Source organism: Elephas maximus, chromosome 11 (genome assembly GCF_024166365.1).
Source record: "Elephas maximus indicus isolate mEleMax1 chromosome 11, mEleMax1 primary haplotype, whole genome shotgun sequence".
Lineage (NCBI taxonomy): Eukaryota > Metazoa > Chordata > Mammalia > Proboscidea > Elephantidae > Elephas > Elephas maximus.
Window position 1 is genome coordinate 43,432,547 of NC_064829.1, and position 14,127 is coordinate 43,446,673.

At 37.7% G+C, this 14,127-nt stretch overlaps 1 protein-coding gene across 2 annotated transcripts in view; it reads left to right on the forward strand.

The window, feature by feature from the left end:
• The window catches only part of GALNT1 (polypeptide N-acetylgalactosaminyltransferase 1), a 104,231-nt gene that overhangs the window by 56,856 nt on the left and 33,248 nt on the right, over window positions 1–14,127 (forward strand). For both annotated transcript variants that reach the window (XM_049899996.1, XM_049899995.1), the window contains exon 2: window positions 7,015–7,264. In XM_049899996.1, the coding sequence (XP_049755953.1) occupies window positions 7,126–7,264 (139 nt within the window). In that variant the 5' untranslated portion in view covers window positions 7,015–7,125. The remainder of the gene's footprint in view (window positions 1–7,014; window positions 7,265–14,127) is intronic.

Below are 14,127 nucleotides of genomic sequence, written 5' to 3' on the forward strand. Positions count from 1 at the left end.
GCTGGTTCCTATGAGGCAGAAGTCAAAGATGTCCCAAATGTCCACTTTTTCCAACATGTTGTATGACTCCATCATCTCTAACATCAACTACTCCCTGTCCCCTCAGTACCCTCCCTCCAGTCTTTGGGTTCCCTAATTTGCAGCAATGCCTCACAGAACTCAAGAACAGTATAAAGGAAATGGGTCATGTGGTTGTGGAAGCTGGCAAATCCCAAATTTGTGGGTCAGGCATAGGCTTCTCCTGACCCACATCGCTGCAGGAGCTGACAAACCCAAACTGGTAGTTCAGACCACAGGCTGCTGGCTCAGAAGCCTGCAGAATCTGGCGAATCAGGTCACACAATAGACCACTGGCCCAAGGGGCTGTGGAGGCAGGCGAATCCCAGAATTGACAGGTCAGACAGTAGGCCTCTGGGTAGGTCAACTGATGAGAAACAGGGTGGGATCCTGATGACGTAGAGAGAGCGAGCCTTGCCAGGACAATACCGGTATATCTTAGATTTAGGTCACACCGCAGGGGAGGGTATAACTTTACTAAAAGTGGGGCTTCAGTCACGCCCTCCTGCGAGGTTGGATCCAAGACACTTATCCCAATCCTATCTCATTATCATGTAGAGGTCAGGATCCATGACACATAAAATGGAAGACAACCACACAATACTGGGAATGATGGCTTAGCAAGTTGACACACAACCCCAACCTTCACAGGTTCCATATACCTTATTTGCATAGTCCCACTCAGTCATTGTGTGTGAGTCACAAAGACCATGGCTAGAAGGGCCATATTAAGTAATTCCTTGCACCGCACATGGGTTGTTTTGTCTTTTTCTTATGAGTTTGTGAAGATCTTTATAGTCTAGATTCCAGCCTTGTGCTTTATATATATTGCAAGTGTCTTCTCCCAGTTTTGTAGCTTGTCTTAATAAAAAGGTATCTTTTATGGCTCACATTTTCTATGTCTTAAATTCTTCTGTACCCAAAGATCATTAAAAATAATGTTTTAATCTCTAAAAATTTTAGAATTATATTGAATTTATAGATTAATTTTGGGAAGAATTGATGTTTTTGTTTTCTTTCCAAACATGGTTTATCCATTAGACAGATGTGCTTTTATATCCTTCAATAAATCTCCACAGTTTTCTCCATGTCTTGCACATATTTTGTTAAATTTATTTCTGAAAAAACCTTAGATTTTTTATAGCTCTTTTGAGTATAATTTGTTCTCTTTTGTATGTTCTAATTAGTTATTACCACCGTATAGGAACTCAGTCGATGTTGTATGTTCATCTTGTATTCAGCAACTGTGATGAAATCATCAGTTAGTTCTAATGATTTATCTATTGATTCTTTTAAAATTTCCATGTAAAAATCATGCCATCTGCAGATGATAATTTTTTCTTTTTCACCCTAAAAATGTACAGTGTTTAGGAAAGACATAACTTGTCTTGTTTATGTTACCAAAGTGTACCTGAAGTTCCATCAATTAAATATGATGTTTACTGTAGGTTAAAGAATTTCCTTTCCAGTCCCAGTTTGCTGTTGAAGTTATTGCTGAGTATTGAATTACCCTAAAACTTAATGGCTTTAAACAGTAAACGTTTATTATCTCACAGTTTTCATGGATCAGGAGTCCAGGAGCAGCTTACCAAAACCAAACCAAACCCATTGCCGTCCAGCCGACTCCAACTCATAGTGACTCTGCAGGATGGAGTAGAACTGCCCCAGAGGGTTTTTTCAAGGAGCACCTGGTGGATTTGAGCTGCTGACCTTTTGGTTAGCAGCTGAGCCCTTAAACACTGCACTACCAAGCTGCAAGAGCAGTTTAGCAGAGTGGTGTTGGCTTAGGATCTGCAGTCATCTGAAGGCTTTGACTGAGACTCTGCTTCTAAGGTTGCTCCTTCACGTGCTTGGCAAGATAGTGCTGGTTGTCGGCAGGCAGGAGGCTCCAGTTTCTCACCATGTGGACCTCTCCATAGGGCTGCTTGAGTGTCCTTAGGACACGGTAGCTGACTTCCCCAATGTATGCGATCTGAAAGTAAGAGGAAGCTACAGTGACTTTTATGGCTTAGTTTTGGAAGTCACACACCATCACTTCCACTGTATTCTGTTTGTTAGAAGCAAGTTACTAAATCCAGCCGACACTCAGAGAAATTAAACTCCACCAAAATTATTTTGTGTATTGAGGGGTGTGTGAGGAATAGGAAAAAATACCTAGCCCTAGAAAATGGTGATCAATCTTTGGAAAAATTTGTCATATGACACTACAGGTAGGATAAGAGAAATTTACTGATGTAATTGATCAGTATATTTTTACATCAATTCCAATTTCACAACATTTAAAATAAATGTATTTTAGATGGAAGGTTTAATCTACTGTCATTGGGAAAAACAAGCTGAACTCTCAGTGAATTCTAAGATAAGTTCTGGTATGTGTCATTTGAGGAAACACAAATTTTCTCCTTCTAAAATTGATGTTCTCTTTCTCTGAAGTATTCCCTTTGTATTTAGTTACTTAAAGTTTATTGAAGTTGAATTTGTTGTTGTTGTTAGGTGCAGCTGAGTCGATTCCAACTCATAGTGACCCTGTGTACAACAGAAGGAAACACTGCCCGGTCCTGTGCCATCCCCACAATTGCTGGCTATGTTTGAGCCCATTGTTGGAGGCACTGTGTCAGTCCCATCTCCTTGAGGGTCTTCCTCTTTTTCACTGACCTACTTTACCAAGCATGGTGTCCTTCTCCAGGGCCTAGTCTCTTCATAACATGTCCAAAGTACATTATCCTCACCATCCTGACTTCTAAAGAGCATTCTTGGCTGTACTTCTTCCAAGACAGATTTGTTTGTTCTTCTGACAGTCCGTAGTATATCCACTATTCTTCGCCAACACCGTAATTCAAATCTATCAATTCTTTTTCAGTCTCCTTATTCATTGTTCAGCTTTCACATGCAAAATTTACACACAGTAAAATTCACATTTTTAAGTGTAGTTTTTTAAATTTGAAGAAACATACAGTCATATAACTACCACCACAGTCAAGATAAAGGATGTTCCCATTATTGCATGTTTCTTCATACTCCTTTGAGGGCAATAGAATCCCCTACCCCCATCCCCAGTACTTGGCAACCACTGCTCTGATTTCTGTCTGTATAGTTTTGCCTTTTCCAGAATGTCATATAAATGGAATTAGATAGTATATAATATGTAGCCTTTCATGACAGCTTCTTTCACTTAGCATAATGCTTTTGAGGTTTATCTACATTGTTGCATGTATCAAGAGTTCTTTTTTATTGGTACTTAGTATTTTACTGATAGATGTACCACGGTTTGTTTATCCATTCACCAGGTGATGGACATGGGTTGTTTCCAAATTTTGATGATTATGAATACAGCTGCTAGATTTGCATGCAAGCCTTCGTGCAGGCATGTTTTCATTTCTCTAGAGTAAATAGCTAGGAATGGGATTGCTGGGTCCTGTAGTAAGAAACTGCCAGATTGTTTTCTAGAGGCTGTACCACTTTGCATTCCCACCAGCAAAGTTATTAGAGTCCAAACCAAAACCAACCCCTCTGCTATTGAGTTGATTCTGACTCATAGCAGCCCTACAGGACAGAGTAGAACTGCCCTATAAGGTTTGCAAGGAGCAGCTTAGGGGATTCCAGGTGCTGACCTTTTGGTTAGCAGCCGTACCTCTTAACCACTGCACCGCTAGGGCTCCATTAGAGTTCCAGTTGCTCTGGTTCCTTGACAGCATTTGGTATTTTTCTTTTAGCTATTTACATTGTATTTCATTCACAGTTGTAGTTCCTTGTGGTTTTAATTTGCACTTCCCTAATGGCTAATGATACTGAACACCTTTTCATATACTTATTTGCCATAGGCATCGCGTTCTTAGTGGATGGTTCAAGGCTTTTGTCCATTTAATTGGGTGGTTTGTTTTCTTATTGTGTTTTGAGAGTTCTTATATATATTCTGGACACCAGTGTGATTTATCAGATGTATAATTTGTAAATTTTCTCCCAAGCTGTGACTTGTCTTTTTTCCTTTTCTTAACAGTGTCTTTTGAAGAGCAAAAGCTTTTAATTATGAAGTCCATTTTTCAGGATTTTTTTTTTTATGGTTTTTATTTTTTGTGTTTTATCTAAGGAATTTTTTCCTAACCCATGGTCTCACAGATTTCTATCTTATGTTTTATTCTAGATCTAGTTCAGAATTTTAGTTAAATTTTACACATGGTACAAAATATGGGTGAAGCTTCCTTTTATTGTGGATATCAAATTGTTCTCAGATTATTGAAGACTATCCATTCACAATATGTTGATCATGTATGTGATTACCATTTGTCTTTTCACCAATACTACACTGCCTTGATTGCCACATCTTTATGTAAGCACTTAGCTGTTAACCAAAAAGTTGATGGTTCAAACCCACGCAGAGGTGCCTCGGATGAAAGGGCTGGTGATCTGTGTCCAAAAGGACATAGCCTTGAAAACCCTATGGAGCATAGCTCTACTCTGCAACACATGGGGCACTTGGTTTTGGTTTATGTTGTTACTTGTGAGCTATTGAGTCAATTCTGACTCATAGTGACCCTACATTTTTGGTTTATAGTCTTTTAGTCTTTAAGATGTAATGTGGCACTGGGATTTTTTTTTTTTTTTTTAATGAGCCTTTTAATTTCTTGCGGTGTACTCCTGAGTGCTCTGGGAACAGTAAGGAGGCTGGAGTGGATCAAATGAATAGTGAGATCAGAGGGGTAACAGGCAGCCAAATCATGTAAAGCCTTGTCGTTGAGTTCTGCAGAATTGAGTGCCACTCATAGCGACCCTACAGGACAGAGGAGAACTGCCCCGCAGGATTTCCCAGGCTGCAATCTTTTTTTTAATCTTTGCAGTAGACTGCCACATCTTTCTCCTGTGGCGTGGCTAGTAGGTTCACCTGGTGGGTTTGAACCACCTACCTTTCACTTAGCAGCAGAGCGCTTAACCACTGTGCCATTGGGCTCCTTGTAAAGCCTTGTAGGGCACAGTAATTGGGCTTTCAGTCTGAGTGAGATGGTGAAGCTCTGGAAAGTTTTGAGTAGAGTTCTTACTTGACCTGGCATTTATCAACAGGATCATTTTTGACTACTGAAGAACAGACATAAGCAGGGGGGCCTAGGTGGAAGCGTTTCCTGCAGTCTGTATTTTGCTGATTGTGTTGCTCTGGTGTCATTTAATCTGTTCTGCTGTCCTTTTTATTTCCTGTAAATTGGTAGATAAATAGAGATTTGACCAAATTCAAGTGTTCTTCCTCAACCACCTCAATATGGGTTATGGTATTGTGTACTTCCCCCAGAAGGTCCTAATGACTGGTCTCTCTTTTTATGATGTTAGCAGCCTTTCATGGTCATTGCTTAAAATCAGCAGAGGTTGTAAAATGATGTTCTGTCATTTCTCCTTCCCTGATTAGCTGGAATGCTTCCTTAAAAAAACACTTGGCTTCTTTTTTATTTTGTACTAGTATTATGAACTCATCAATTTAAGCATATTGACATAGATTTTTCACACTCACAAATTTCTCTTAAGCTGTTAATTCAAAATTGTTCCATCTTTGGTCTGTGGGGCTTCTTCAGTTTGACTCCTGAGATAATTTTTGACACAACGCTAGTCATCTTTGATAGCTTTGATGTTGACAGCCAAACTCATCTTGTCTCATTTTCTGCGTCAGACCTGGAATCTAAAAATTGTCTAAAAAGTCCTGATATCTTTTAGTGGGAAATGGCATTTCATAAGTATATGAATTGGGATTCAAATTATCTTCTGATCTTAAATCTGTATCTGTTTCTTTTTTCTCTGCTAAGATTCTCAGCTCTCAAGATAACCAGGGATAATATAATTAGAATATAACAATCAGAATAAACTGAATTGCTTTATTTCACATTACAGTCTTAACATTCTCAGAATAACATTTCCACACTGCCATCAACAGTATGTTAACTGAAAATGGTTCTTTTTTTTTTTTTTTTTGCATATGCTTTCTCCATTCTCTCCTCGTTATTTTGCAGCTGTACTGTATCTGTATTGTCAGAGCATGGATCATACGACGTATATCGTATACATATTGCATATAGACTTTCCCATAACCTTTCACTTGGCTATAGTTTAAACAAGTAAGTATAGTTGTAATTCTCACCTTTAAATCTTTCTTCAGTCATTTTGATTGTCTGAAGCTTATTTTTTAGTAGATTCCTCAGAGCTCATGGGAGGAGCAGTGATCTCTGAGTTCTGGCATTTTTATGACAGTTCAGTTGCGTCCTTTATACTTAAAGGTTATTTTGGCTGAATATAAAATTCTTGAGTCCGATTTTCTTTTCTTGAAATCTTAAATATGTTAGTTTTGTTTTTTTCTGTTATAAAGCATTGCTGACTCAGTCTACCGGCAGTATGATTTTATTTCCCTTATAAGTGAGCTGATGTTGCCAGTATGTGCCAAGTTGTTTCTTAATTTTTTTTCTATGAATTCAAACAATTTTATAGGAATATATTTTGGTGTTGTTTGTATCTGGGTCAGTATTTTCAGATGCATGTTGTCCCTTTTTATTACATGGTTTCTAACTCCCCCTCCCCCAGAAATTTTCCTGGCAGAGGGTTAGGTTTAGGGTTAGTTAGATATAATAAACCTTTAAAATTTTGTTAATCTGATGGGTGTGAAATAGTATCTCACTGTTCTTTTAATTTGCATTTTTCTTATTGTAGTGAATCGAGCATTTTTTCAGTGTTTATTGGCTAGTCAGATTTCCTTTTTGTGAAGGCCTGTTTATTTCCCTTACCAGTTTTTCTCTTGCATCGTTGTATATTGGTTTGTAGGATTTATTTGTGCATTCTTGATACTAATACTTTTTACATATTTTACAAGGGTTTTTCTAAGTCTGATTTACAGTCTTATTCTTCAGAGTGCAATTTCATACACGTATTAATCCTAGGATTAATGTACATTCTGAATTTTTAAGTAAATGTTTTTTTCTTTCTTTGTAGGTTATGAAAGTGTTTTCTGATGAAACGGAATTGGAATAATTTTCATGATATTTGTATATTTATACATATATATGTATATATTTTAAAATTTTGCATTTGACTTAAAGTGCCATGAGAAAATTTGCATATTGCAAGGTGGTCCTAGCCACCTCCTTGATTTGGGTACTCTTGGACATGTTCCTGCTGCTTTACTTCAGTGAATGCAACAAATGTGATGAAAAAAAGGAAAGAGGACTTCCTGCTGGGGATGGTGAGTGAAATTTTGTAATAATCTAACCATTTGGATAAATAGATCACAGATGTTTATTAACTAATTTGTATTGTATAAAGTGTTGACTTTTTAGATTAACAATTTTGGATTCCTATACATGATCATATTTCCAACAGTTCTGCAGTGGGTTCTTCTAACAGCTAAAAGTATTAAAATACCATACATAGAATTACTAAATTCCGTTTTTGTGTTCATTGTTGAATGTAGTTAATTTTCTAGAAATTATTTTATGTTACAGAATGAGGTAAGGAATCTCATTATTGGAACTATGAAAGCTCCAAAGAAGAGTAGTCTAATGCCATAATGCTGAGTGGAGTGTTAAAATAGCATTATCAGTTAGTTATCAACAGAGGTTTATTCCACCTTCCCGTCTCAGGCTTAAGGGGAAGAAGTTATTGTGGGTAGATGTGATCTGGAGAGTTAAAGAATTGGAGATAGTTCCACTTAGCACTTTTAAGGAGGGCTTTTGAAAATATTGGGCGAAAGAATAGGGGCTGCATTAAAATCATTGCAGAATCTGGGATGGAAAAGAAAGGAAACATACAGATATAAAGGGCCTAGGTAGGTAGGACTGGTAGTTTTGGCTGGAGACACCTGGAAAATTGAGTTTTAAGCTCTTTGCATTCAAACAAACAAATGCTGCTTTTTTTGTTTTGTTTTTAACCCGAATGAAAACAACTGCATGTGATAGTAATTCTGCTTTCTGATTAGTTATAAAATACGTGACATACAGTAATTCTACTAGTTTTAAGGATTATGTACAACTAATTAATACTTTCAGTATCATTTTTGAGTGTGTAGCCATATGTAAACTTTTTATACTTATATAATGAGAAGGATACCCAGTCTTACTAAAATTTATCATCTAAAAATGATTTATTTGTTTTGGCAACTCTGCCTATTTACTGTAATTTTTATGGATAAGCTTATATAACCAATTTTGAAGAGATTTTTTTTTTTCTAGGGAAATTTCCCTAAAATTAGGTTCGGTTACTAGTACTGGACTCAAGTAATACCTAGTCTAACCCCTAACTTAAATTTTGACTTAGGTTTTAAGAAAATCTTTACTCAAAGTCAGTTTATTAATTTAGGTAATCTTTCCTGGTTTACTTTATGGCTTGGTGTTTAGTGACTTTAGTTGGTGACAAAACTCTGCCTCCTTAATTGTTGCTAAAGCTCTTACTCCCTGTGCACATTTAATCAAAGGGCAGCCAGTCAGAAAACTCGGGTAGTCTTTTCTCAAATAAAACAGATTATTTTCCCCTCGCCCAACCTTAATTCATTTCCATTTATAGTGGGAATCCATGGTGTTCTATTTTAAATGCAAAAGCATGAAATTAGAAAAAAATAAGACCTGTAGCATGTAAAGATTCCCTTGGTGAATTATTTTGTGCCAAACAGTGTTCTAGATGCTAGTGGTACACAGTTGAACAACAACATAAATAAGACAAAATTCCTCCCCTCAAGGAACTCACAGTCTAATGGGAGAGAAAGAATAATAGTAAAATACCAGTGTAATTAATATCATATGAGAGATGTGTACAAGAGCAAAAAGGAAGGAAAGCTTCGGAGAGTCTGAGAAAGTGCAGGAAGGAAGTGATGCCCAAGTTGACTGTCAGGGTAAGGGGGAGTTGGTTCGGTTTGATGCAGGAGAGGAAGACCTTCCGAGCTGAGGAAAAAAAGCCCGGAAAGATAAGCAAATGAGAGCAGAGTTGATAGATAGGAGAATGTGAGGATAGAGCAAGGTTGAGGCTTGGGAGGTCAGAGGCCACATCACAGAGCAGCTTTCATAAAGATGTACTAAGGATTTTGGACTTCATCCTGTAGGTGGTGGCATGCCACTGAAGGACTTTAACCTAGGGAGTAAGGACCAAGTAACCTGATCAATCTGTATTTTAAGGAAAAAAGCTTTGGTAGTCATGTGGCTGATGGAACTGGAAAGGAATGAGACAGGTAACAGAGACCAGTTGTGAGTCTGTTGTGAAAGTTTCAAAAAGTTCTCAGGGCCTACACTAAAATGACACTGGAGGTGAAGAGGAATGAAATATATGAGAAACACTTAAATAGTGAAATTTACGTAACCTGGTGAGCCATTGGCTGTAGGTAATGAGAGAGAGAGAGAGAGAGGAGAGAGAGTCTAAGATGACTCTCAGGGCTCCCTGGTTGAGTGAACTGGTATGAGGTAGAGGCTCCCAGAGAAGGAGCAGCTTTGATGAGAAGTGAATGATTTGAAATACTGAATTTTGGGGTGCTGGCAGAGATATTCAGCCGTAGAAAGTGGTTGAGGCAATCAGTGGAGGATATGTTCTGGTGGTAGGTTAAGCCTTGTCTGTACATGAGACTGCAACAGGCATGTGTAGTGTTAAATGAGATAAGATCCAGCATTGGGAGCCCATCCTGGAAGGTCAGTGATGAAAGAGAAGGCATCTCAGGAAGTCAGAGGTAGAAGAAGTACCTGAAAGGTGGGTTCGTGGAAATCCAGGAGTGGCGTTTGTTTGGAGGAAGATCTTTCTGAAAACAGGAGGATTCTCGTAAGCTGTGGAGGGAGGCCCGTGGGTTTGATGGACCAGTGAAGCAGTAGAGATGTGTTGCCCGTTCTTTCAGGAAGCTTTGGCATGAAGGGAAGGAGGTAGTACGATGGTTAAAGAAGGAAATGGAGCCAAAGTAGGCTTCTATGTTTTATTTATGTATGTTGAGAGAGAGAGGCATAAGATATAGGGGAAGGAAGGAATGTTTGAGAGAACAAGTTCTCGGTAGATGAGATAGTATAGTATCGAAAGTATAAGAAGAAGGTTGTCTTTGAAGAGGGTTCTGGCGTTAATAGTTTTGAAAACCACTAGTGGTGTGAGTGTCAAAGAAAAGGAGTAGCTTTTGTACAGAGTTTAAGAAAGTACAAAGACAAGGAGAAATGGTCAGCAAGTAACAAGGTAGAGCTATGAGATAGCACTGCTGCCTTCTAGCAGGAGAATCAGCAGTTCCTCGGAAAGGGTTGCAAGGTTCCTGGTCTATGGGAAAGAGCCAGATTGGATTTAAATCTGGTAGATTGGAACCGTGTTGTGGAAGCTTTAAAATGGCCTGGAGTGTCAGGCTGAGAAGGAGGTCAGCAGTGGAGAAATGAGAAAAGGGCTGAGCAGTAAGCCAGAAGAACAGTAAATAGCCAAGGGGAGGAGTTGCAGATGGAGCATTAGAGCAGTGATTTTCAAACTGTGTTCCATGTAGCCTTAAAGGGTTGCAGGGAAAGAAGAGAAGAGAAAAAATGATTTGGGGTGGGAGATAGCTGATGCTAAGCAAGAACAGTTTGAAAAATCTGCTGTGATATGAAGTTTAAATGCAGTGGAAACTGAGAGGTCCCAAGAGGCATCAGAGCCCTAAGTTATTAAGGTTCCAAACAGAGGGCTGGTGACAAATTGCTGTGGTGCCTCTGAAGTGATATTTTACTAAAGGGGGTGGGAGGAAGGGTGATGGCTCCAAGAATGTGGACCCTCTTGATGGAATTAGCAAGTACATTCAGGAGCCCTGGTGGCGCAGTGCTTAAGTGCAGCTAGCCAAAGAGTTAGCGGTTTGAGTCCACCAGCCGCTCCTTGAAATCCCAATGGGGAAGTTCTACTCTGTCCTATAGGGTTGCTGTGAGTCGTAATCAACGACAACTAGTTTGGTTTTTTGTTGTTGTTTGTTTGTGTTTTGGGGTTTCTGCAACCCAGAAGAAGGCTGGTAAAGTTCTCATCTCTTGAGAAGCATAGGGCCTCCAGGATCTTTCCCATTCTGTTGTATTTGAAAACAAAAAGGCAAAAAAAGAAAACAATGAGCAGGTATGACAGTCAGAATAATTGAGTATTGTAAGAATCTTATTTCTGAATATTCTTTGAATTGCTTTAGAGTGTGATTTGGTAAATTTTACCAAATTCTTTCCTTCTTGTTATGAATAAAAATATTCTAGGTTTAAACAGATCCATTATCCTTAGGATCATGCTTAAGGCCTCTTACAAGATTGTTGTTGATATACTTATCAGTTTTCTAGGATTCTTATGTTGTTACTTGTCTACTGTGCATTACATGGGCCAGTCTTTGCTGATGACAGAAGGGTTTGTTTTGTTTTGTTTTCCTGAACAGTTCTCTCATAGTTTTATACTTGTATTTTATACCCCAGGCTATCTGAGAATAGCAAAATTCTTCTGTGGCTAGAAAATTATATTGGGCTTCCCTTGAGAAAACAGGGTTAGTGTTTGAGTTATGGCCTGGGAATATTCTTACCATACTTTGCAGAGTGAGTTCCTTTATCCAGTTTATGGATTTGTATGTTGTACGCAGTATTAAATATTTTGCAGATACAATTTCAAGTAGAAATTAGTCATTCATACTAGCACTGTACTCGATTTTCTGATCACTGTCATGTTGGTGATTCAAGTTTCCATGTGCTTATGCTGAATTATTTCAACTGCCAAACACTAGGAGACTTTGGAGAACATAGTATGTAGAAGAAATTTCTGGTGATTAAGAATTTGAAGATATTACTAGTAAAGGCTTTCGGAATCTCTTTATTACTGTTTTTTAAAGTAGTAGAGTTTTACATACTGGGCACATTACAAACACAGTGATCACGAGATTAGAATGAGGGTTGAAGCTAACAAGGGTGTTGAAGTAGCAAAGTGTTACCAGTAATTAAGTTACATATAATATTTCAATGTTAAAAAAATCAGGCAATATATTGCATTTCATTGCATCTCGCACACCTTTGTTTATAGAATACTTATTTTATATACCACTGAGATGAAAAAAACATTCCAGTTACCATTATAAACCACATCCTAATATCAGAGATGTTAAAATATGGGAAAAAATATTTTAGAATAGATGAAATATAGTATATAAAGACAGTAAAGATGATAATTGTGTAATAAAACCGTTTGGAAAAAATTATTTTAACTTTTTATTAGTATTTTTTCCTAAAAGGGAGTCATAACCATTTAAAAAAAAAAACCAAACCCGCTGCATTGAGTCAGTTCTGACTTATAGTGACCCTACAGGATGAGTACAACAGCCCCATACAGTTTCATAAAACTACATGCCTCTTTATTCTACTTCCATGAAAAAAATATGAATTAGAAATTTGATTTATTAAAGTACATTCAAAGTGTGTTGCGTAGTTGGTATATTATTTGGGGGCTTTCAGAGTGAACCTGGTAACGAAGTGTTCTAAAAGGTGACAGTTTTACATTCTCATGTAAGTAAAGTTTAACTGAGGTATATAATAAAGTGTGTTTGTTCTTACAAAGTACTTTAGAACACTCCCTTATCAGTTAAAGTTGATTTGTTTCTTAGAAATTATCTGCATGTACTTGTAGGTTTTATTACTCTTGGCATTGAGGTTCTTTTTCTTGTTTTGTTTTGTTTTATTCTGCCAACTCATATTTAAAGAGCTTACTTGCTTGATAAACATGAGGTAAGATACTGTTTATAGAAATGGTATTACTTGAGTTTCCTATAATTTCTTGTTATTTAATCCTAACATTTTAATGTCTCTCCTAAAATTACAGTTTATTCTGAGAACAGGGGAAATTATTACACACTGTTGTTCTTCATAGTTCTCTAAAATAGATTTTTATATTTCTGGACAGATTCATTAAAGGCACAACGAATAATTTTATATTCTCGCCCTAAATTTTTGTAATTTTTATTGCAAAGCGGCTCTCATAATGATAGTAGCTTTATATCACCATCTGGAACGATCTACAGGTTAGCCTTATCAGCTAGTGTTACTCTTGGGCAGATGATGCCCGGCTGAGAGATGGTTTTTCTGCTGTTTTTATGTTGCCATTTTTGTGCAAAGAGATTTTTGAGGATGCCTAAAAAACAAAACTACTGAATGTTTAGCTTTTAAAATTAACAATGTGCAAAACAGATATTTTCATTCCGTTCTTGGCCTTTTCCCATTCTTTACCTATCCCGTTTTAGAGGAGAGGTTTATAAACACAGCATTTTCCAAATTTAATATATCCCAGAACCTGTTTCTCTTGAAATCCTTGTTAACATTACAAAAGCGTGTAACCAAGTTCAAGGATTGGGAAATGCTGATCTGGAATATTAATCTTTATATGACATTTCAAGTGTTAACAAATTCTGATTAGAATTGTCTTTCATGAGGCCATGCCTTGCATAAAAATCATTACAGTGTCTGTCCACTGTTATCAAGTGTAGGGTTTTCATTTTGGCGTATTTTGAATATCATTTGACTTCCTTATCAGTTCAGCATATACTTACAGAACTCCTGTAAGGCATTATGCTTAACTCCACAGAAGGTACACAAACCAAGCAAACACCTCAGAGCAAAAGAAGGGTGGTAATCTCGAGGGAAGGAGGAGGATAAGACGGGTTTAGCAATTATTATAATAAGAGGTTGCAAATGAATGGAGAAATAAGAGCCCTAACTGGAATGATAAGGTTGTCAAGATCAGTAAATGATCACTCTAAAAAGATTCAGAAAAGCTGCAGGCAAGAGAAGCTTTATTTAATTTTGCCTTGAAAGACAAGTAGGGGTAAGAGAGATAGGAGTGGGGAGGGAGACCTCAAGGGAGAGGAGCCATGTGAACAAAGGCACCGAAGCAGGACAGCGGGAGGCACATTTGGAGCTAAGTCGTGAGTGGCTGTTTGACTAAAGGATGAATCACTGGGAGGTAGTAGAGGGAGTTCCAGCAGGTGCCAGGCTTGGAAAGTTAGGTTAAATCCATGTTAAAGAGGTTGGACTCTGGGAGACGATAGGAATAAGCTGATAAAGGCTGTGTTTTAGGAAGGTTAACGTGTTAGTAGTATTTGAGATGAGAATGAGGACATTCTGCAGTGATTCA